General features: G+C 39.9%; 1 protein-coding gene across 41 annotated transcripts in view; it reads left to right on the top strand.

Moving 5' to 3' along the window:
* Positions 1-23134, top strand: part of OSBPL6 (oxysterol binding protein like 6) — a 225010-nt gene that overhangs the window by 157690 nt on the left and 44186 nt on the right. For 20 of the 41 annotated variants that reach the window (XM_060409723.1, XM_060409714.1, XM_060409716.1 and 17 more), the window contains 6 exons: positions 4149-4271; positions 6914-6967; positions 8024-8137; positions 8246-8416; positions 11300-11432; positions 17212-17315. In XM_060409723.1, the coding sequence (XP_060265706.1) occupies positions 4149-4271; positions 6914-6967; positions 8024-8137; positions 8246-8416; positions 11300-11432; positions 17212-17315 (699 nt within the window). Of the gene's footprint in view, positions 1-4148; positions 4272-6913; positions 6968-8023; positions 8138-8245; positions 8417-11299; positions 11433-17211; positions 17316-17876; positions 17970-22254; positions 22330-23134 lie in introns of all 41 variants that reach the window. The other 21 variants (XM_060409696.1, XM_060409701.1, XM_060409703.1 and 18 more) reach the window with 4 other exon arrangements.

Raw genomic sequence — 23134 nt, 5'->3', positions numbered from 1 at the left:
GTCTCATTACTTCTCCATGCATCTGCCTGCTTAGATCTTGCTGTATGACTCATATTCTTGTGTTTTTGTACAAATACATAACAGCTCTTTTGGGACCCCATGAAATCAGAGAGTCCTGTTCAATCCAGACACCATAGCATCTCACCATCCCTCAGCTCCTTTGAGAGAAGATGGGCTCTCTGGGTACTGGTTGGTGGTGGAAGAACACTGTTTAAAGTGCAGTGGCACCCACTCCAGTACTCTTGCCTGGAAAATCCCATGGACGGAGGAGCCTGGTGGGCTGCAGTCCATGAGGTTGCTACAAGTTGGACCCGACTGAGCGACTTCACTTTCACTTTTCACTTTCACACATTGGAGAAGGCAATGGCAACCCACTCCAGTGTTCTTGCCTGGAGAATCCCAGGGACGGGGGAGCTGGTGGGCTGCTGTCTATGGGGTCGCACAGAGTCAGACACGACTGAAGCGACTTAGCAGCAGCAGCAGCAGTCTTGTCTCAGGATTTAGTTCAAATGCTTTGTTTGATACTTTCACCTCCTAAAGCATTTCACATATCCACCACCTACACATGTGTGGCTATAGAATATACACTTGAGAAAGGAAATGTCTTTTTTTTTTCCCCAAATGAACAGCTTAGGGCTGTTATCAAGTTACTTTCTGTTTGGGGGTATTGTTATTAGATCAAAGATGTTTTTAAAAACTTCTGTAATAGCAAAAATGTTTGTATATCTGTTTCAAGTACTGATTATGTTAGGGTTTTTTTACTCTGTTTCTAATATACATAAACCTATGAAAGTTGGTGACTTTCAGAAGAAAACTGATATTAATTGAAATTAGGAATAGTTATTCAATTTTCAGAAAGCAATTTTAGCTTTCTCAAAACAGACCTGGTTTACTGAGTATAGAGATGAATTGTACTAAGTCCTGAGGTAGGATATTTCATTTCTTACGCACCTTATTTGTAACATTATCATCAGTATTTATAATTGAAATAGAGTTGTTTGCTCTGGTATTATCCCTTGCTTTTTTGTCTGTCTGACAGTTTATTTAACTATAAGAACTATATTAGGATGCTTCCTAATTTCTTTTGCTGAGTTTAGTAATGCTGAATCAGAGTGAGTGCAATTACCTGTTCAGAACTGCTGCATGTATGTTTACAAAATACATTTTTAACTTTTTGCTTTTTCTATCTTATCCACACAGCCCCACCCCTTTTTTCCCTCTGTAGTTAAATTCCCAAAGAAGAAAAAAACTGCTGTGATAGAGATCAGTAGTCATAGTTCCATAGGGACAAGCTATTACTACATTCTGAATTTAATTAGGAAAAAATTCAAATAGCATTTGTACTTATTAAAGATTTCCATTTTCATAAGTAGTGCAGAGTATTTGTCACACATGGAGAGAGACTAAATCATAGATGAACACTAGCCTTCAAATAAGATAAGATCTAGCCAAAAATACAAATGCTGTTCTTCTGGAGATGCTATCCATGGATAGGGCTACTAAAAATAGAAATATAATTAAATACAGCTGATATCGCTCTAAGACCAGGCAGAGTGTTCATGAATATAGGTACACATATGTGCAGAGTTATTCTTTTAATTTCTTGATTACATTAAGGCTTTCTAAAAGAAATCTATAGAAATCTATTAATTTTATGGAATAAAAATCAATCATTTTTATCTGCTTCGCTGATGGGAATGAAAAGCCAAAGATAACTGGACTTTGTATAAGAACCTGCTATTTTTTTCTATTATTCTCTCATTATTTATAAGGAGTGCTCACCTGCATTGAATTGCAGTTCAGTATTAAAAAACGAATATACCAAAGCACTCTGCTTTGCACTCCTGATGACAGTGCCTTTTTTGTCCTAAAAATAGGATACAGAGCCTGAAATTGTCTCATCAGAATTTTTTTTTTTTTTAGGTAGGAAGTGGATTTATTTAGAAAGAAATTTTTTAAAAAATTACCATATCTAATTAATGGTTCTGACCAGATCAATCACAGTTTGTGACAGTACTTAAGTAGAGAATCACTTTGTAGGTTGTTTTCTTCTGTACAGGGAAGTTTATAGCTCCTTTAAAAGGTTCTTAATGTCACCAGATAAACACTGGTAGCTGCATTTCTGTGAGGGATGTATTAATAGTTCATTCACCAGGCACCCTCAGAGATGACCGAGAAGATGGAGAAATAGCAACGATCTTGGGTTAGTCCTCAGGGGTGGTGGGCTTGGGCTTTGGTCAGGTAGAAGCAAGATGCTGGCTTCAGAAGTCAGGAGTATCTCCTAGGCTTAATGATGTTAGCATGAAGCAATGTTCAGCCACATCTCCTGGAAACAATTTTCTGTGAAAATCCCACTCCATTTACACATATTTGGACTTAAACATAGATTTGACTCAGCCGTAGAGCAAGTGGGCTTCCCTGGTGGCTCAGAGGGTAAAGAATCTGCCTGCAATATGAGAGACCTAGATTCAATCCCTGGGGTGGAAAGAGCCCCTGGAGGAGAGCATGGCAACCCCCTCCAGTTTTCTTGCCTGGAGAATCCCCATAGACAGAGGAGCCTGGCAGGCTACAGTCTATAGGTTCTCAGAGAGTCGGACACAACTGAGCAACTAAGCACACACAGCAGAGGGCAAGCAGCTTCTGAGATGAAAGGAGAAGACAGAGGAAAGAGGCATGGATGGTAAATACGCAGCCCTCTCCCCTCCCATCTCCGTGGCTGATGTCAGGAACTGACTATGGCCCCTTGGCCCCTGGGGCCTGCCGGAGCCTCACAGTCCTGCAGCAGACTCTGGACAGCCACCACCCAGACCCTGGGCTGGCAAGTCCATCTGCCCCAAGATAGTACCCCTTGCCGTTCCTGCTGAAGCCTCTGTGCTATAGTCTAAAGAAGATTGCTGACAGGACACCCCTTAGAAGTAGCTTCCTGAGTCAGTTTGGGTTAGTTCGTTCTGCAGAGAGGCCCGCCCTGATCCTTGAAGCTGCATCCAGCTTTCTGGAGCTGAGGTGCTGAAGCAGGTTGTGCTGAGAGATTTTGCTTCCCTGCTCCCTGGGCAGGATTGCAGCAGTCATGCATGCCATGTGACCTCATTGTTCTTGCCTCTACTTCTGCTTGAGTGGGCCCCAAGCCTGAGGTCTAGAACACGAGTATTTGCCAGGTCAGCAGTTACCATAGAGCTGCCTGGGCCCTTGGAAATTACCTGGTCTGGGGATTTTAAAACCCAGGATGTGGCTACAGAGCAGCTGTCCAACATGGAAGCAGACCCAAGGGGAACTGTGGCAGGCTGAAGACAGGCTGCCATCCCCCAGGGCAGGACCACTGTTGCCAGATCTTAGGCTTCCACAAACACTAGAAATCTGGAGTTTTAAAGTCTGAAATCCTCTGATTTTTAAATATTGACAATTCATTTTGAAAGCTTTTATTAAAAAAAACATAAATGAACAAAACATCTCTTATGGAAGAGGAAACCGTGATTAAGTCTGTTTTTACCAGAGGAGGGTGATAATGTGCACTCAAGAAGCTCAGATTTTTGGCCGTGCAGTCGGGTGTTCTTTCCACGGGCTCCCAAAGGTGTGTGTTTCTCACAATGTGTGTCTTCAAAAGCACGGACTTCTTGGTGGGTATTTGGCCAGCGGGGCATTTTATGCTCACTCAGAAATGTCAGCAGCCTCCCCAAGGGGAAACAGATGCTCACAGCGCTGCTCTTCAGCCTAACAGGTTGTGGGCCACTTAGGCTGGTGCAGCCTTTTTGTTTCTACAGAAAGCCAGGCCCACATGCTAATTGAACGCGTTTCGTCAAAATGATCTTATTTTAAAACTTTAATGTGCCTCTATCCCCAGGGATGAACTGCCTGGAAGAGTGCATTTTAAATACTGTGAATGCAGGCAATCAAAACCATTCTACCCCAGACTTCACCTCTGTCCAGCTCATTTCTGATGGCCTGCATTCCTCCAGGTGTACCCAGGAACTCGCTCTCACTTCAGTTATAAGTGCACAGCTGTGTGTGATGTTACAGAACGCTCCAGAATGATATTCATACTTCTGATGGGTTGAGTGTTGTTTCAAAAGCAACTTCTACCTAGGAATTTGCTTTAAGTGTGTCATCAAACACTGAGAAATAGGTGATTTGTTTTTCTTCTTTTCTCTTAGGAAGCTGACAGCTGGGAAATTATAGAAGGACTGAAAATAGGCCAAACCAATGTCCAGAGACCAGACAAACATGAAGGTTTTATGCTAAAGAAGAGAAAATGGCCTTTAAAAGGCTGGCACAAGGTAACATTTTCATCACATTCATCTTCATATCATCTTCATAATTAGAGAGGCTCTTACTTGGTGTCATTAAGTGGTTATACAGCCTTATTTTAACCATACAGGCTGCAGCCTGTCGTATCTATTTAAGTCAGAGTTCTATAATGTCTGTAAGCAGAGAAAAAAATATTTTACATGTTTAAAATCCAGTTTAGACATATTGTTGTGTACTCTGCTTTTTAAACTTAAATTAGGATAAATATGTTCTTATTAAATATTCTTCTAAACCTGAGCTGCTTCAAATGCATGCATGTATTTTATCAGATGGATTTATGCTATATATCCCACCACTACTGAACCAGTTTCCTATTGCTATGTGTGAACATGTGTCTGATTTTTTACTGTATGATGTTGTGATGAAGATTCTTACACATGAATTTCCATTTACGTTCTTGGAGTAAATTCCTAGAATTATTGTTCACCAGTGCGAACTAAAGATGGAAAATCACTTGTCTCGGAAGTTTGTCTACTTCCCTTTAATATATATGGTGTATTTCTCTCTCCCCAACTCCACACAATTTTTCCATCTTCCAGTTTTAATTATGAAGAAAATATTTTGCACTGTATTGTTGCAATGACCTGAGTAGCAAGAATTCTGGACACTTAGGAGAAGCAAGCTGTCCTCTGTTTTCAAGATAAGCCTTTGGATAGACCACCAGGATCTATCTGGAATCTGGAAGGACAGGTTCATTACTTGCCACATCTGCTGATGGATTTCATCTCAAGGCAGATGGATCTGTGGGTGCAAATGGAGTGGTGGTTGCTGCCCATTGGTTCAGAAATGGAGGTTATGGATTATAACATCCTTATGGAAATGGATTTCTTGCAAATTAAGGGAAGGACCTAAAAATTAACAGATGGGAAGTGTTGCCTCAACTCCCCATCTCTGAGGATGGAATAAAAGCAAGTCAAAGAGTCTTCTTCTCTCCCACTTGTCAGAAACCTTGGCAGTCTCCTCAAACCCATAATATTATTTCAGTACCAGGAATCTCTCTTCACCCTTGATCTCTCTTGGATTTTGGTCAACTGGCCTTACACCTTCCTGGAAGCACCTTTGCCTTTCATTCTGACCTTCCCACTTTGCAGTTCCTCAAATCAATGGCCTTGCTTATCTTCTCCCCATGACCATTCTATAGGTTATCTCTGCTAGAATACTTTGATAGATAGAAATGGAAAAATAGAAGAAAGGGGGTCAAAGAAACACATTTATCTGAATTGCTAACTTTAATTTAGCACTCTTAGTCCATGTTTCAGCAAACTTGGCTGTGGTTCAGAAGCAGCTCTCTCTGGATCTTCCCTTAGAACATTTTGCTACATGAGCAGAAGTAGGTCCTCCCTTGCATCTCCTTTGCTCCTGGTCTGTGATCCTGTATTTTTTCCAGCATCAGTCCATTTGATTGCCCAAGTCATAGGCAATCAAAAAATCAAGTATTTTTCAGCTGTAGAGATTCTTTCTTCTGGTGCTTACTTTTTGCCCCCTAGAACTGAAACAAAGGGGTTACAGTGGCCTTCTGTGAGTTCTGTATAGGGTGTCCCAAGGCCCAACTGCCTGTCACCTCAGCAGCCTAGAGTTCCTAAGTCACATAAAAACTTCCCAGCTGAGTAATTTACCAGCCACAGTAATTTACCTGCATCTGTGGAGACTAGAGGACCCTGGACCCATTATGTAACTGGGTCATGGGAGCTGTTGGTTCCCCTATCAATTGTCCATGGAAAGGAAATCAACCACAAAGAGCTCCTGAGATTTGTGGATCAAAAATAGCTAGATTCATTTGGACTGGACCAGGAGTATCTTGGAAGAGACAGAAACCACTCCAAATATATATATTTATTCCCCCTTAATAGAGTGTAGAAATAATTTTTAATATGCTTTACTAATAGTGAAATGGAAGTATTTTTCTAAGTGCAGATGCAAGCATATTGGTAAGGCTACTCTTTAAACTTTCCAGATAATTCATTATTCATAGCTCCAGTCCACTGGCTTCTATTTACAGACATGGGTATTTTCAGAATTATCGGTGGTAGCTAGGGAAAGTCAAGAATTGACCTCCAAGGTGGAAAAGTAAACAAGTAGCCAAGTTCCTCACGGAATCACTGTGACCTAAGTCAGTTTATTCTCATTTCTTACTTTGAAAAACACCCCAGTGTAGTTCACTCAGAAAGTCCTAGATGTAGGCCCTGGAGTTCCTGCTGCTACCCCCACACCCCCATTAAGAAACACTGTGGTGATGGGGGAGATCCATGTGGTCCACTGGTTAGAATTCAGCACTTTCAGTGCTGTGGTCCAGGTTCAGTCCCTGGTCAGGGAACTGAGATCCCATAAGCTGTGCAGTACAGCTGAAAAGAAAAGAAAAACTGTGGTGAAAGAGTTCATCCCCATTGGATTATGTGTAAAAGAACCCTACTAGGTAAATCGTATGGAACGTGAGCTCAGATTTCCTTACCATTCCATGTGACTGGCTGTGGCCAGGTGCACTAAATTCAAATACATGGAAATGGTCAAACGTATTGATTACTAAGTATCAAGCAATATTAGACCCACGCTTGTGAATGTTTTATGTAATTCAAAATACTGATAGTAACTGGGGACTGTTTGGTTCTTGCAGCGTTTTTTTGTCCTGGATAATGGAATGTTAAAGTATTCAAAGGCACCACTTGATGTAAGTAGACAAAAAGATTGGTTTCGAATTCTGCTTGAAATGAGTCAACACCGCAGTGTACAAGTGTTGTGCCATAATTACCAGTTCTGTGTGTTTCTGTGCCTGTAAGACTTAGCAACCTACCAAACTTTCATGTTGCATGGAAGGTGTGTTTTATGCTTATGTTCAAGCTAGCATAAAATCTCAAACTGCTGCATGAAAATTTAACTATTGTAATGTACGCTGTTAAAAACAGAAGCTTAAACCTAAAAGTCACCAACTAACAAAAATCACCCTTTCTGTCTTAGAAAACTCAAGCAGACTTTTTTCCCTGCATTTCTCAATAAACTATGCTTTATGTGCTTTTTCTGAGATTTAGCATGCGTTCTTACTGATGTTTTTTTAAGACTTATCTGTGGACTTCATTTCTGTTTCATACATTCCTTTATCTTGAGCATCCCCGCTCTAAAATTATTCCAAATTACTTTTCTTTAATATCAGAAGTTATTGTTTGCATGCAAAACTGGAAAACGCTCTCCTTCTTATCATTGTGTGTGGGAGAAATAACAGAGGGCTCAGATTTCAGTTCTGACCCTAGCTCCTTCATGAGTCAGCTGTGTGTCCTTGGTTAGATGAGGGCAGCCAGAAGATGAGCTGCCTGCTCTGTGCACTCAGTCCCAACTGCCCATTTCCACCCTGCAGCTGTCTGCTAGCTGATTACTTGGGTATATTTGGGGTTGTAGGTCAAAGATGGACCATAGTTATTTTAGGAACCAGAAAAAGTATCTCTTAGGATATAAACTGTATAATCTAGAGTTACAAAGAATTGACATTATAGTTATGCCAAAACAAGAATGAGATGAATAGTCTTACTTATTGAAATTGGCCTGAAGTCACTGCAACTTCAGCTGTCCTCAAATTAAGGACCTTCAGAAACTTAGCCATTTCCTCTCTGTTCAGGAGGTGTGATCTTCCATCTCCTGTAGATAAATGAGAGTTTACATTAAGCTCACTTCAGTACAGAAACACATCAGATCACATATCCTTCCAGCCTTTTAACCAGTCTTTTGATTTCAGATCCAAAAAGGGAAGGTCCATGGAAGCATCGATGTGGGACTCTCTGTCATGTCAATTAAAAAGAAAGCTCGGAGAATAGACCTTGACACAGAAGAACACATCTATCATTTGAAGGTAAAGATGGTTTCTCTGCCAATATCTGGGGAAATCCTTTGCCTAGACTAGTGGTTAGGCAGGAGACTGGCTTCACCATTACCTGTTCCTCTTTTTCAATTGTTGTAGGTGAAATCCCAGGACTGGTTTGATGCATGGGTCTCCAAACTGCGCCATCATCGATTGTATCGGCAGAATGAAATTGTGAGATCACCACGAGATGCCAGTTTTCACATTTTTCCTTCAACCTCCACAGCTGAATCCTCACCAGCTGCTAATGTTTCAGTTGTGGATGGAAAGGTATGACTTCGTTATAAAAAAGTCAGCCCGGAAATTGCTTGGAAGATTATGCAGACATATTTACTGAGTCTCATTTGACAAACCAGGAAGACAAGGTTGGCTTTGTACACTAACTCTCAGAAGACAATAGTGCCATTTAGCATCAAAGTTAATTACAAGTATAGAATAGATTAGATGGGAATGTGGATCACCAAGAGAATTAACAGTTACTTTTCCTATGAATGGACTACATCTTAATTTTCAATGGCTTTATAAGCATATTAGAGAGTAGAGTGAACATTTGGTTAATCAATACCTAGAAATCAATGTCTTCCTGGGTGGTAATAAGAAGACCACAATGTTTTCAGAAAGAAACTTGCTTTTTTGCCTTGAGCTGGAATACATACATGACCACGAGAGAGACCGGTGAATTTCCCCATGATAAGGCAAGTGGGCTAGAGATTGCGACAGTAACTTAAGTAGTGGCCTATTTGAGACTAGGCACTGTGTTAAGCATGGGACATTCATTCATCTCTACTCTTTAATATAGCCAAAGCTCAGAGACAGCTAAGAATTTTTCCGGAAGACATTATCAGCTGAGTCTTCATCTCAGCTCCATCTGAATCTTCATCTTTGTTTCCAAAATCAGTGTCTTTTCCATTGTACCAGATTGAGGGAGGCTGAAGCTATTCTTTGGGCTGTTTTTTTCTGTGCTGAAACACTAGAGCTGTTGCCTGTTAAAAACCAAGGTTAGGTCAATGGGACAGGGAGAGAGCTGTTTTTGCCTTTGCTGCAATAATTAGGTTTTCTGAACCATAGCCACATTGCACTACCCAGGATTCTTCCAGTTTCTTACTTGACACCTGATATTGAAAACAGGGACATCTGTGAACAACTGGCTGCTACAGGGAACTGAGTTCAAGTGTGTTTCAGTGAAGGTTCTGCTTTTCTCTGTTTTCCTACATAGGGGTGTATGGACTAATATATATCCAAGTTTCCTTACCAAGCATTGAAAAACCTCATGGGGTAACTGGAAGACTCATCAAATCAGATTAAATTAAATATAGCTGTATTTAGCTATTGCTGTTTTGATGGAAATTACTTAAGTCATTTTTGTTAAATCCTGTTAATTATATTTGGTTGACCCCAAAATAAGGTTTTTCCATAACATCCTACAGAAACACCCAAAAGAACTTCTTGACTAACCCAGTATTTCACAAGGCTCTCAAACATATTTCATTCTGGAATATCTCTCTTCTAGAAACAGGGTGTTGGATTAAACCTGGTCCTAACTGCTTCTGAAATGTAAGGAAATGAATCAGTTGTTGTTTAGTCACTAAGTCATGTCCAACTCTTTTGTGACCCCATGGACTATATAGCCTGCCAGGCTCCTCTGTCTGTGGGATTTTTCAGGCAAGAATACTGGCGTGGGTTGCCATTTCCTTCTCCAGGGGACTAATGAATCAGTAAATCGGGGTTATTAGGGAACAGGGCACTTACTGAGTAACACACACAAGATGTTCAAAATAGTCCCCAAGATTCTCTGGGCCTCCTGTGTTCTCATCACAAAATGGAATGAATCCCAGAGTTAGTCCAAATTAAACAAGAAGTGTATTCTAGATGGATATTAAATATATATACATATTTAATCATTTGGTTCTTCCAGCTTCTGCCTGTGTCTTTGGCACAGAGTGTTGATAAAAAATGTATTATTTTCATCTCTTGTGTTATGTATTAAATAACTTGGGAGAACTGAAACCAAATCCTCCCCATTGTTTGCCTTGGAATAAGAAAGGGCTTCGGCTCTGGTTTTCATAGATGTATTGCTCTCATTACAGACAACATACCTCTAAGATCTAACTCGGTGAAAGATTTCCATTACATTTATCAAAATGCAATAAAGAGTGAAAAGAGCTTTTTATCACTTTGCTTGCATTCTAGGCATCAAATGATGAGGTTCTAGAATGGTAATTGCTTTGTGGCTCTGTGCGGGTAATAAATAAGTCTGGATTTGCTAAGCATGCGCATCCGTCACTTCATAATGATTTACAAGAGACACAATCAGTTGTAATTGAATGTTAAAGTCAAGTATGGAGTTTTAAAGTTGTTTCAGCTTTAGGGGAATACGTTTCTGCTTTTTTCTTGGAGTGTTTCTCACACTCACATTAGTATCTACATACTTCATACAACTTTATTTCACATAAAATCTCTTTAATAGAAAAAAGTCTGTGAGCTATAGATAATAATAACTTGCCAAGGCTGCCTCTTTTTTTGCCATGCTGTGTGGCTTATAGAATCTTACTTTGCTGACCAGGGATATAACCCGGGCTCCCGTCAGTAAAAGCGCCAAGTCCTCACCACTGGAGTGCCAGGGGATTCCCAAGACTGCCATTTTATACGTTACAGTTTTCAGTATGCAGTGTCGTACTGAATATGCAGTTTTCAATATTTTGATCGAAAGGATGCTCGCTGGTGCATAATGTATTTAAGAATCACAAGTGGCTGATAACACCATGAGTTAGTCATAAGGGTACAGAAAGCTTTCAAAGAGTAAAGGCCTTCATTCGTGAGTTGAGGACTGCAAGAAGGACACTATCAACCATAACTTAGTGGGTAATTAAAAACCATTGAAAATTTGAGTTGGCAGGCCCTTGCAAGTATAATATTCTTAAGCATTGTCTGCTTCATTGTACGGTGGAGACGGCAGCTTAACAAGTGTTGTTATCACCTATGAATTTTCACTCCCCTGAGCTTCTACCACATTTAGCCAAGAGGCTTCTTCCATATTTTGAGCTTGCCCTTTTTCCCCCCTTTTTAATGTAGTTTTGAGGATGCTAGTGTTCTTTTTAGTCACTTACATGTACTGTTCCTGCCTAACCCTACACATTTTGCTGTTCACTGTAGGTGCAGCCAAACAGCTTTCCATGGCAGTCCCCTCTGCCCTGTAGCAGCAGCCTCCCTGCAACCTGCACGACCGGCCAGAGCAAGGTGGCGGCCTGGCTGCAGGACTCGGAAGAGATGGACAGGTGTGCAGAAGGTCAGTTCATGCCTGGTGTGGGCTCTCAGCGTGAGCCAACAGGACAGACACAAAAGGGGCAAGTTGTATGGGTCCTGCACCTTTCGGGTTTCTTACCTGTCCATTCTCCTGCACCCTCAGAACTACTGAATCTGGTTTCGCCCTTACGCTGACTCCTACCCACTTCAACCCTCTCAGCCCCTTTCCTTAGCAGTTTCCTCTGGCTTCCTTAGCCTCCCACACGCTGCACCCTGGGGGTGATCACCCAGCTGAGTGCTGCCTCGGGAGCACCCTCCACCCTCTCTCCTGAGAGTCCACTAGGTCACTTACACGGCTGCCTTCTCTGCTGCTCTGTCTGGCCCGCAGAACAGTGTGTGTTCCCCAACTACCGGCAATAAATAGCCATGTTATACTGCATCTTTAGCCAGCATTACCTGGTCGTGGTGTCCCACTCTGGATCAGTTATTGAATACTCTGAACTAGTACACAGTTCCTTCATTATACCATCTCTCAGCCTCTTGACCTGCGGAAGCTTTTTCCTTCCATGTCATGAACCTGAGCATGTTGGTTCAAACTGGATCCACAGACCATTTCCAGTCTGTGAGACGGCTTTCATTTGACATTCAAAAATGAAAAGAAAAAAAAAAATAATAACAGGTATTTAATAAACCTAAATTGATTTCATTTTTAAATTATTTTTAGCTGATATTGGACCTCTTTTTTAATATTAAATTTTTTCCTTTATAAAGTTATGGTGAAAGGAGATGTTATATTATTTTATGACCTCACTTAGAAAAATTGAAATTTGGTGATCTATGTTCATGCCTTGACCAAAACAAATTTTTTTTTTTGCTCTCCACATGTGTGAACTCAAAGTCTGCGGTATTTTTATTAGTTCTCTCCACATCCCAAGCTCGGTATTTATGTGAAAAATATGACTTTGAGGGGGATGTTATATTCATTAAGTGTGTCAAGCTAACATTCCATTGAAAGGGTTTTACTTGATTGTATACACAAAACACACAAATATTACTTTGCCTTTATAAACTTCAGGTTGGGGAAGAAGCTGAGCTCACTGTCCTACATACTGAAGACTCACTCGCCTCTGCCACTGTGCCAGACAGTCAGCCTCTCCTCGACTTTCTGCCTCCTTGTTCGTGCTTGTGGCATTCAACCTGGCCACCAATGTTGTTGAAAAGATGGAGATTGTTCACTGGGACCAAAGTGCATTCATGTGACCAAAATAAATAGACATTGGCCTTGATGCCAAGAAGCCCCTGACTGGTGGGGGCTGTCTCTGTCTCCCTGTGTGCTTCTTAGTAGTCTGTGGCCCATTCCTGTGCCCTTTTGCCAGCCTTGGGGGTGACCCTCCTTTCTCCCCATCCTGACCTCTCCACCTGTGTCCTCGTCCTGCCATTCTCTTCTTCAAGATTTAGCAGAGGAATGATCTCTTCTCTTGGGAACAACCTAAGTCTTTCCCACCTTCCTTGTTCCTGCCTGTAGACTCCAGCTTCTCTCCCCTAAGTTGACTTGGCCCTTATGACTCTATGGCAAAAGCGTTCTTGGCAACAAGAGGCCGTCTGATTTCTGCTGTGTTCTCAAGCCTCATCCTGTGACCCCCCTACAAGACCTTGTCTAATGGGCCTCCACTTTCAGGTCCTGTGAAGTTTCCCCTTTTTCTCCAGCTGTTCCCCCTTTATTTCACTGGGATTCTACTCTGGCCAGCCTTGGTTGTAGGGATGGTCAAGATTGAGTATTCTGCTTTTAGCTTCAGTAATAATAAGCAGAGTTTATTGAGTGCTTATGGGCATTGGGCACAGAGTTAAGTACTTTACATATGTGGTCTCTTATACGTTTTCACAATAGTACCAAGCAGGAATTATGAGCCATATTTTTCTAAATAGGAAGACCATAGCTCAGAGAGGTTGAGTAACTTGTCCATGTTACACAGCAAGTACTTGGCAGAGCTGCAGGGCTAACCCAGATCACTTTGATCCCAATGACTATGCTCAGTGCTATGGAAACAACAGGCATGCTTCTAACCGCAGTCTCTATTATGATGAGGATGAGGATGAGGATGATAAGATGGTCGTGGTCGTGGTGGCAGTGGATAGGATGGGTCATGTCTTGTGCAGCAGGCGCTGTTCTAGGTGTTTTATATGCCTTGACTCATTTAATCCTCTCAATGCCACTTTACAGGTGAGAAAACATAGGCTCAGAGAAGTCAGGTCACTTTAACCCAGCCAGTGACGGTGGAGCTGGGATTCAGACTCAGGGTCTGACTCCGGAGCATATGCTCTTAATCACTGTACCCTATTTCCCTCAAACAGGCGGAACACTCTGTGTCTCAGACCTCTGTATACAGCCTGTGCTGCATTCCCAGCCGCTTCCCGCACTGTTGACCCTTTCTGTTGATGCGCTTGGTCACGCTCTCTTCTCAGCCTGTCAAAAACCAATTCTGTCTCCTCTGTGGAAACAGCCCCAGCTCCTGGATTCCCCTGTGTTTGTCGGTGCTGCCATCATAACCACTCCTGAAACCTCTGTCATCTCTGCCCCACCCAGCCTGTTCATCCCGTGGAGGCTGAGGTCATTATTCCTTTGAAACCTACCCGCCCCGCCACCCCAACCTCTCGCCCTCATCTGCCTTCCTCTGGAATTCCATTTCTGCCAACCAACTCATGTTCTCTCTTTGCTCACCGGCCTCTGACTGGTACCCGCACCCTCAGTCTTGCTCTGGGGCTCCATCGCTCTCAGAGGCTCCTGGGGAACTGCTGCTCTTGGATGTGTTCACAGATGGTGCCAGCACTTAGCAGGCATCATTCCATTGCCCTTGGCTATGAGATATATGTATTACTGCTGCCCCCACTTTGCCGATGAGGAAAGTGAAATGCGTGGAAGTTAAGGCATCTTCCCAGTTATGCACTGCCCTGATGGAGAGGCTGGGGCTCCAGCCAACCCACATTTACTAATCCCAAAGCCAAATCTTTGTTCACTACATAAAATATGTAGTCCCTCAAGACCTCTGTTTCTTAAAATAACTTTTGCAAAAATCTCTTCGAGTGGTTTTCTGTGGACTCTTGGGCCATAGTCCAAGCTACTTAGCCCAGCATTTAACACCAACTTTCAGGTTTCTAGCCCTGCCTGCTCTTTCAGCCTTGCCTTCCATAGGCCGAACTGAACTTGCTATCTCCAGAGTCCTTGCATGTTCCTGCCTCCATGCGCCTGCACAGGCTGTTCTCAACCTGCTGTGACTGCTCTGCCCTTCTCCATCTTCCTATTTTTCTGAATCCTCTATCAATCCTCCAGACCCACAAAAGTTTCCACTGTCTTATCTACTCTGATGACCTCAAACCACAGTAACTATCCCTTTCTTGAACTACCACAGCACTTTTTTTTTGGTCTATTCTGATCATTTTATAGAGTCCCATCATTGAGGTTGGTTGCAGCTCAGAAGTTCATCATGTAACATCTTCTTGAACCCATAACATAGCACATTTATAGTTCCAGTACTTAAAGAGGCTAGCTATTCATAGGTCTGGATGTCTGTCAGTCCAGATCTCAAGTATGTAAGGGAGTTTCTTAGCTCCTGGAAAGCAATTTTTCTCACAGATGCAAAATGTTAAATTAGTATTTTATGTGTCTTCCTTGTGTACCAGTATATCCATCACTAAAATGGATACATAATAGTTTAAGGTACAGATTATTTATTGCATATATTTTCTTTAAACCTTAATGTAAATTCCATAAATCTTACTTTATCGCTATATTCACTATACTTAGAACTGTGCTGGTTGCATAGTGTCTTTGTAACCAGTTGTACCGAAATGAAATAGTAAAGGGATAACTTCGGATGTGCTCTGAGTGCGTAGTCATCAGTTGTGTCCGACTGTTTGCAACCCTTTGGATTGTGGTCCACAAGGTTCCTCTTTGTGTGGGATTTTCCAGCAAGAATACTGACCCAGGAATCAAACCCATGTCTCCTGTGTCTCCTGCATTGCAGGCAGATTCTTTACCCACTGAGCCATCGGGGAACCTTAATTAATCATTGCACAATTGGATAACATGGTTTTTTTTTTTTTAATTTAACTTTTTATTTTACATTGGAGTATAGTTGACTTACAATGTTATCTTCGTTTTAGCAAGGCAATTCAGTTATACATATACATATATTCACTCTTTCAGATTCTTTTCCCATATAGGTTATTACAGAATATTGGATAGAGTTCTTTTTAGGACAAAGTAGAGATGATGAGAAAATAAGTAAACTGCTATATCCTTAAGTTTTCAAATTTTTACTATTATAAACTATCTCAACAGTCCTTTCTTGGCATAATTTTTCCTTTTTCCAAGATTCTAAAAATAGATTTAATCTTGATTTAATGAAATTCTAGAGATTTTTTTTAAAGGTATTTTTATTGTCTTGGGTAAATTTTTATAATCCTTATGTATAATCAGACATCTAGGCAAGGAGTAAAATTCTGCCAAGGATTTCATTTCTTCCATATTTGAAATGATAGAAGTGTCAAGAAATGGTGAGGCTTGTTCCAAGTTAAGGCTCTAGGAGAATGATTAAACATAGTGCAATTAATATGCCTTAAACACAGTTTCTGGTTTTCATAGAATTTTCAATGAAAGTTGCTACTTTCATTAAGAAGGTAAGAGAGTAAATATTAACTGTTACCACTAAACAGGTAAGAAAACTACAGCTGAGAAATATAAAGTAAATCAATGTTTCCCAACCTTAGTTTTGAATCCTTTTGCCTTTGATCAAATCCATTCACTGAGTTCTCTTTCCATTCTGTTAGAAAGGGCTTTAAGCCCCAGTTTTAGATCTCTATACTACCTACATATACCATTTGTATAGAATAATCACAGTTATTAAAGAGAATGAGTGTAAATTTAGCAAATAGAATCTTAATGGACAGGTAGTGTCAGGTTATGTCCCTGTCAGCATGCTTATAATGCAGTTCTAAGGCAAGTTAAAATGAGGTCTCTTTTCACCATCTTCTTTCTCCTCTTCCCGCCAGCCCCTTCGTTCTTTCTTTGTACTGCTTTTCTCTCTCATCCCTTTTATCTTTTGTATTTCCTGCCTATCCAGCCCACTTGCTTTATTCTCTTCGTGGGGGAAATGGGAGGAGTGTAATGGTGCTGCCTTCCCTGAAATGAGGAGAGAGTGATGGAAGGGTCCTGGCCTCCTCGGTACTCTCTTCTGCCACCTCCGTTAGGTCATTTCCTCTCTTGAGGAATTTAAAGGCCACTGATGGCCAAGAGTTCCCTGGAAGAGCCACAGCAGCCCTTGAGTAGCTCACCGAGACTCCAGCCTAGGGCAGATGCTGCTGAGAGATGGCGCCTGGGCGGGGCCTGGCCCCTAGTGTATTGCTGCTGCCCTGCTCTCTGGAGGGTGTGCAGGGGTTCTGAGTCCTATACATGAAGACCTTTACAGCAGGTAGACAGGTTCCTAACAGCAAAACTGGATGACCACTGAAGTTCCCTGGAGCGTGCTTCTGATGTGACAAAGGCCATCTCAGAAGAATCTCCCAATGTCACTGAGATTTTAATAGCTTTCTACGCTAATTGTTCATCTGTAAGAGTGGGTTTTGAACTCATCCAATAAATAATCAGTGGTTTGATGGTTCTAAACCAGAGAAGGGTCTGTTTTCTTTCATCTGCCAGTATCATCGTCCTGTAAACATAGATCTACCTGATCATATTTGCCATAATTTGGATACACTGCGTTTTATTATCATCACCACCACTTCCTGCCCAGTTGTAACATATTTTTATTTCTGATCTGTTTTAGACCTTGCACACTGCCAGTCAAACCTTGTGGAACTTAGCAAACTCCTGCAAAATTTGGAAATACTTCAGAGAACTCAGTCAGCACCTAACTTTACTGACATGCAGGTAAACATATAGCTGCTGGTCAAAGGAACTTAAAATATTCACTCAGAATTTTTACTGAATTGTTATATGAATATATAAGGCAATATTTAAAGGGAAATAACTATAATACAGATTAGTTTATATTCTGGAGTTATTCTTAATAACTTTTTGAATCTTGGTGTCATTGTGTTAAGATGTCTTTTTTAAAATGTTGTACATTTAAATACAAGCTAACTAGAAGTGAATATCTGAATTATTCTCCCACATTTATGTTGCATTAGAAATGATAATTATGAAGGTATAATTTGGGTACTGTAAGAATTTGTGCTATCTTTCCAAGTAGCAGAAAAACACCAAAGATCTCTAATCCTATTTTCATTTTGTATAGCAGAAAAATATGTTTTGTTTTTGTCTGCTTTTAATGCCCTTTATGCATCAGATGCACCTTTATCTCCTGGCTGGTTTGCTTTAGGTATCTAACAATGATTCTTTACTAACTTGCTATGCTCTCTTTGTCTGTGCCTGTATTATCTGTGTTAACTTAATAATGCTTTGTTGCTTTTAACTATTTATGCAATGTAGGCTAACTGTGTAGATATTTCAAAGAAAGACAAGCGGGTCACAAGACGATGGAGAACAAAAAGTGTCAGCAAAGATACAAAAATACAACTGCAGGTACAGACCTTACTTTTCCTTCATTCATATTTATAGATATTTTTTAAAATATTAGTATTTATATATCAGTTCTTAGAAGTTTAAAAGTTTAAAGCAACTGTTAACTGCTTTAAAGCTAGTGCTTTTCAGACTGAGTTATATTATCTAAAATAGTGAGAAATCTATTCTTATTGTGGCATAAGTCAAAAGAATTTAAAAGAAAGCTTAAAATTAGGTAATACAGCTGTCAAGTGGCATTTTTCATTCTCAATTATGGCCTTTGAACCATTAAAACATTTTAACAAAAAATCACCTTAAAAATCTAGACTAAAAATCAAATGGGTTGTAATGAACATTTATATATACTAAATCTTAAAGGAGCCTTTTATGTGTTAGTGTTGTCCAGTCTTATATCTATTAATTAATACATGAGATGAAGACTGCAATAGGTTAGAAATGAACAAACTTGGGTTCTAGTCTAATCACTGTGATTTCCTGGCAGTATAATCTCATTTATTTCTGTTAAATTGTCTGGGCCTCCATTAACTTCTGGGTAAAGTGATAGAGTTGCATTAATGATCTCTGAATTACCTTTCAACTCTAAAATTCTGTGATTCTACAAAAATAGATATTATTGGCCATCAACAGGCACTTTTAAAATTTGAACTAACGTCTTCATGGTTCATAATAAACTTACTTGAAATTCATTTAAAATAAGTTATATGAATAGTTGAAAATTTTTAACATAAGATCCTCTTATGTCATTGCATTGCAATGTACAAAATATGGTAAATGCCTACAACCTCTCATGTCAAAATTCATGTTACTTTCAGATCCTTAAGCTTGAAATTTTACCACTCCAGTCCTAACTATATATTAATATTATGAAGGACTCTTGCCCTGCACAATCAGAATTAGACTCCTTATTTTGCTTTTCATTATGCTGTAAATCAATCTGTAACACAAAGAAGGGCTGCTTTTTAGAATATTTCAGTGTCTTTTAAATAAGAACAATAATTCTTCCTTAATTCTGATTTTACTGATAACATTCTTTGTGTTTTAATTCTAAACGTGTAAATAACCAATTCTTCGTTACTTTGCTTACTAATCTGATTAATTTGAAAATAGATTTTTGCAAGCAATAAATATCTTGTTTGTTTTTTTTTTTAGTTAGAATGTCCACATTGTGTGAACACAATTTTTTGTGGTCTTTTGTTCAGTATGTTTTTCTGTTTTTTCTCCCTTCTATTCAGAAAATTAATACTGTAGAGACAAATGTGTCAAGTGACTTCACAAGGAAATTGCCTAAAATTGCTTTTGGGAGTACCATATTTTTGAGCAAGTGATTGTCTAGTTTTGTGTGTGTATTTTTGAAACATAGTATCTATGGTTATCATAGGCAAGGAAAGAGAACCTTAATTGTAAATAGAATAACTGGACAGGGCCAGCATCATAGGAACATGCACAGTTGTGGGTAGATACCATTTCAATCTTGTTTTTTATAAGATAGCCCATTGAACATATTGCCATTCACAGCTATGGTCTGGAGTAGGTTGGTTCTGTCACTGAGTCTTTTTTCCTGAAGGAAACAGAATGCCATTCTGAATAACCCTCCCATTCACAGGCTGTGCTTTTCAATGTGTGGAGAGTTTGATGAAGGTTTTTCTTTTTTTTTAATCATCAAAAGAAGTTGTTCAAAAAGAGGAAAATATTCTTCTTTCATATTTATATCACATGTTGGGGTTGATTGTTTGTTCTTAAAGTTTCATTTATACTCTTTTGCCTTGTTCCTGTTTTGCCAAAGAGTGGGAAAATGGCCCTTGTGAGTCTAGTTCAGTTATTTGGGGAGAACTGAAATCATTTCATCCCCATACTCGAAGAAAGTGTTAAACTTTCAAAAGTAGGAAATTTAGTTCCAACTCCAGTGGAAAGAAATAGACAAAGGGGTGGTGGTAAGCTGTTAATCGTTTCCAGAAAAACCTCACTTCCACTTGAATTGGTAAAACGAAAGATCGTAGGGTGAATGCTACAGAATTTGGCACAACCCCTAGACTTTTTCTGCTCACTCACACCAGCGACCTTCCAAGACCCCTTAGAATGCTCATTCTCTATCACTGCAAAGTTACCAGAAGTTTCTTCACCATCATACCTTACTGGGGAACCATAAGAATCAGCCAGTGATGACAATGACTGATATGAATGTCAGTACTCATCAGGTTTTTACCTATAGAAAGGCATAGCATTTATTTTTACTGTGATGGATTAAATATACCCACCACTTTCTCCCACCCTAATATGCATATTTCCTCCTCCTGTTTTAAATGTTTCTTGACCATTAGAACTGCATCTCATGGTTCCAAGTATTTGTTTTGAGCTCATAATTGTCTCACTACTTGGATCACTTTCTCTGAATGAGAGGCTTTTCATAGTAAATGGCTCATTTTTCGTCCTGTCTGTCATTTGGAATGTTTAGTCCACCAGCCATTTATGGAGGAAATCTAAACTGTCTTGTGGCGGTGGTGGCAGTGGTTATTGTTATTTCTGTTGTTACAGATCTTGTTTTATGGACCTTTTGCATTCTGTAGTTGTAATTTTTGAGATAATTATAAAATAGATCATTTTAAAAATTGACCTCAAAAAAGTAAAAAATGAAGAGCATGTTAAACTAGATGTTTGACTGTTTATTCTTACATAAGTACACTATTGATTTGAATGTGAATGTTAAAATTTGGACCACATTTCTACATGAAGCTACTGGGAAGCTAGCTCAAGAATCCATTGAGTAATTCATTGGAGGCAATAGGTGTCCTAGAAGTCTCTGTGGAATTACCCGTAAGGAAAAATATTCCCTGTGTCCCAAAGTTTAAATTTCTGATTCTAATAAAAATCTTGGTATCATCATTATGCAGTGAAACAGTTTGGTTATGTTTTAAATGAATGGAGGATGGCAAGAAGAGCATGATTTTATAAGGGTTGCTGGAGAAGAGATTACTACTAGATTTCCCATGTTGCTAATAGCATGAATTAAATACTAGGTCCCTAGATAGTGGAGAGAATGAGGTATGGGGTAGCAGATAAATGATCTGTTGTCATTCATTCATCCTGGATCTCACAGATGCTCAAATTACACTGAAGAGTAAAACTACATTCTTTCTCATTTTTTTTTAACCACAGTAGGCATAAAGAGATTTTGTACAGAAAATGTTTTGTCTGACACAGATTATGTTTGTGTGTTTGTGTTTAATAATCATATACATATATGTACACAAAGGATTTGTGAAGATGGAAGAGAAATGTGAATGTAATTTGGAAAATTTGAAGAGAATTAAGAATTTAAAATATTTTTCTATTGTCCAAAAAGACTAACACAGCCATGCTGGTTGTGTGTTTTTTTTTTTTCCTCAGTCTGACTGTTATGTGACTCTGAAAACATTTCAGCGAATTGGAACTGAAATTAATTCTCACAGCCTTGGAGAGTCAGGGTCTGTCAAATGCAGGCACAGTTGAGTTGATTAGAAGGAAATATTATTATCCCTTAATCCTGTCCACCAAAAAGAGGAGAAAGAAAAGCTCTAAGAGTCTTCTACTGGCCCATCACTAAATGAAACATATACCTTTAGGTTTTCATAGTTGATTTTTATAGGTGTTATCTCAACACACTGAGGACATTGTGGTTTACCTTCCTATTCTATGGGGACTGGCTTCCTCCTTGGAAAATTCTTCAATCAGAAAATCCCAACACCATACTTAATACTGAATCCCTCCCTTTATAGGAGGAGAGAAAGTGGGGAGTTGAATATTCCTGGTATCCTTCCCCTTACTTTCGCCTCCCAGGAAGAAACAAAAAACTCTTCCTGGCCAACAGAAGGCTTTCATTACAACCTGTTTGTTTTAGCCTTTGTATATTATTTATTTAGTCACCTTCCCCTGAACTTATTTTTTCCTTTGCTTCCATTTACTGAATGCCTTTTGGCTTCATATAACATGGCATTGCATGAATAAAACAAAAGGTAAATTGATTTTACCTTGAAATTGTAAGCTCTTCATCGCTTCATAACTTTCCATCTCCTTTTGGAGTAGGGGTAATAGTCAGCAAATAGATAAGTGTTTGGGTGGTCTGCTGTGCTAAACTTCTCTCATGGCGTAACTACTCCTTCAGGCTCTTTTCAATGCTAAGATTTAGCAAAAGTCAACTGCAGTTAAAAAATCTCCCTCTCCTTTGTCTGATTATCTTTCATCCTCCCATATCCCCCCCCTCCCCCGTCCCGTGTTTTCTCCTCCCTCCTCTCCTCTCATTCACTGTCAGGAAGGGCCATCTGCGAAGGGCCAGTTCAGCACAACTCGGCGCCGGCAGAGGCTAGCAGCAGCAGTGGCTACAACAGTGAGTGGATTTCCACCTCCAGTGGATGTTTAAAGAGAATGAGAAACTGTGTGCTAGCTATTCACCCCCCTGCGCTAATGGCGCCCCTGGCGGGGATGGCGTCCAGCACGGCCCTCCTGGGTTGGCGGAGCTCACACATGTTCCCTGACTGTCTGCCTGGCGGGCGTCTCACGCACACAGGTGTTTGGGTTTGCAACGGAAAACTAGCATGTAATCCAGATCCCTGCTTCTACTCTCAGTGTTAGAAACAGTTTAAATTCAAGGATGTATGTGGGATTGTCTTACATGGTGTGGGTTTTTTGGGGGGTTGGTTTTTGTTTGGTTTGTTTTTTTGCCATCCTGATCTTAGAACTTTTGCTAACTGATTTCGGTTTTTCTAAGAAAAGTCAATTACTACAGACATAAGTTGTGCTTTTTTGGTCGCAGTGTGACTGTTTGAAAAGGATGTGAGAATAAAGAAATGAGAGGGGACAAAAAGGTGAATTTTGATGCTATCTCTCAATGGCTACTTACACTTATCGAAGGAAAATTGTTTTCTAGAAAGAATATTGAGCTGAAAATCAGAAAATATAGTGTGGAAAGGAGAAAACCACAAAATTAAATTGTGTTTAATTCACATCTAGATGTTGGTTTTTTTTTTTTTAAGAGAAAATAGTATGGATATTAGGCAGATAGAGGAAGTATTGAGATAGATAAGGCAGATAATCAAAACTTGCTTAGAATAGTGAACTATCCACATGGGATATGAAATAGAATATGTAAACACAAGAACCATATGCTGGATAAAAATACATCTTAATATTTG

The sequence above is a fragment of the Ovis aries genome, chromosome 2 (assembly GCF_016772045.2).
Source record: "Ovis aries strain OAR_USU_Benz2616 breed Rambouillet chromosome 2, ARS-UI_Ramb_v3.0, whole genome shotgun sequence".
Classification (NCBI taxonomy): domain Eukaryota; kingdom Metazoa; phylum Chordata; class Mammalia; order Artiodactyla; family Bovidae; genus Ovis; species Ovis aries.
The sequence above is the reverse complement of the archived record's forward strand: the minus strand, read 5'-3'. Positions and strand labels throughout refer to the sequence as shown.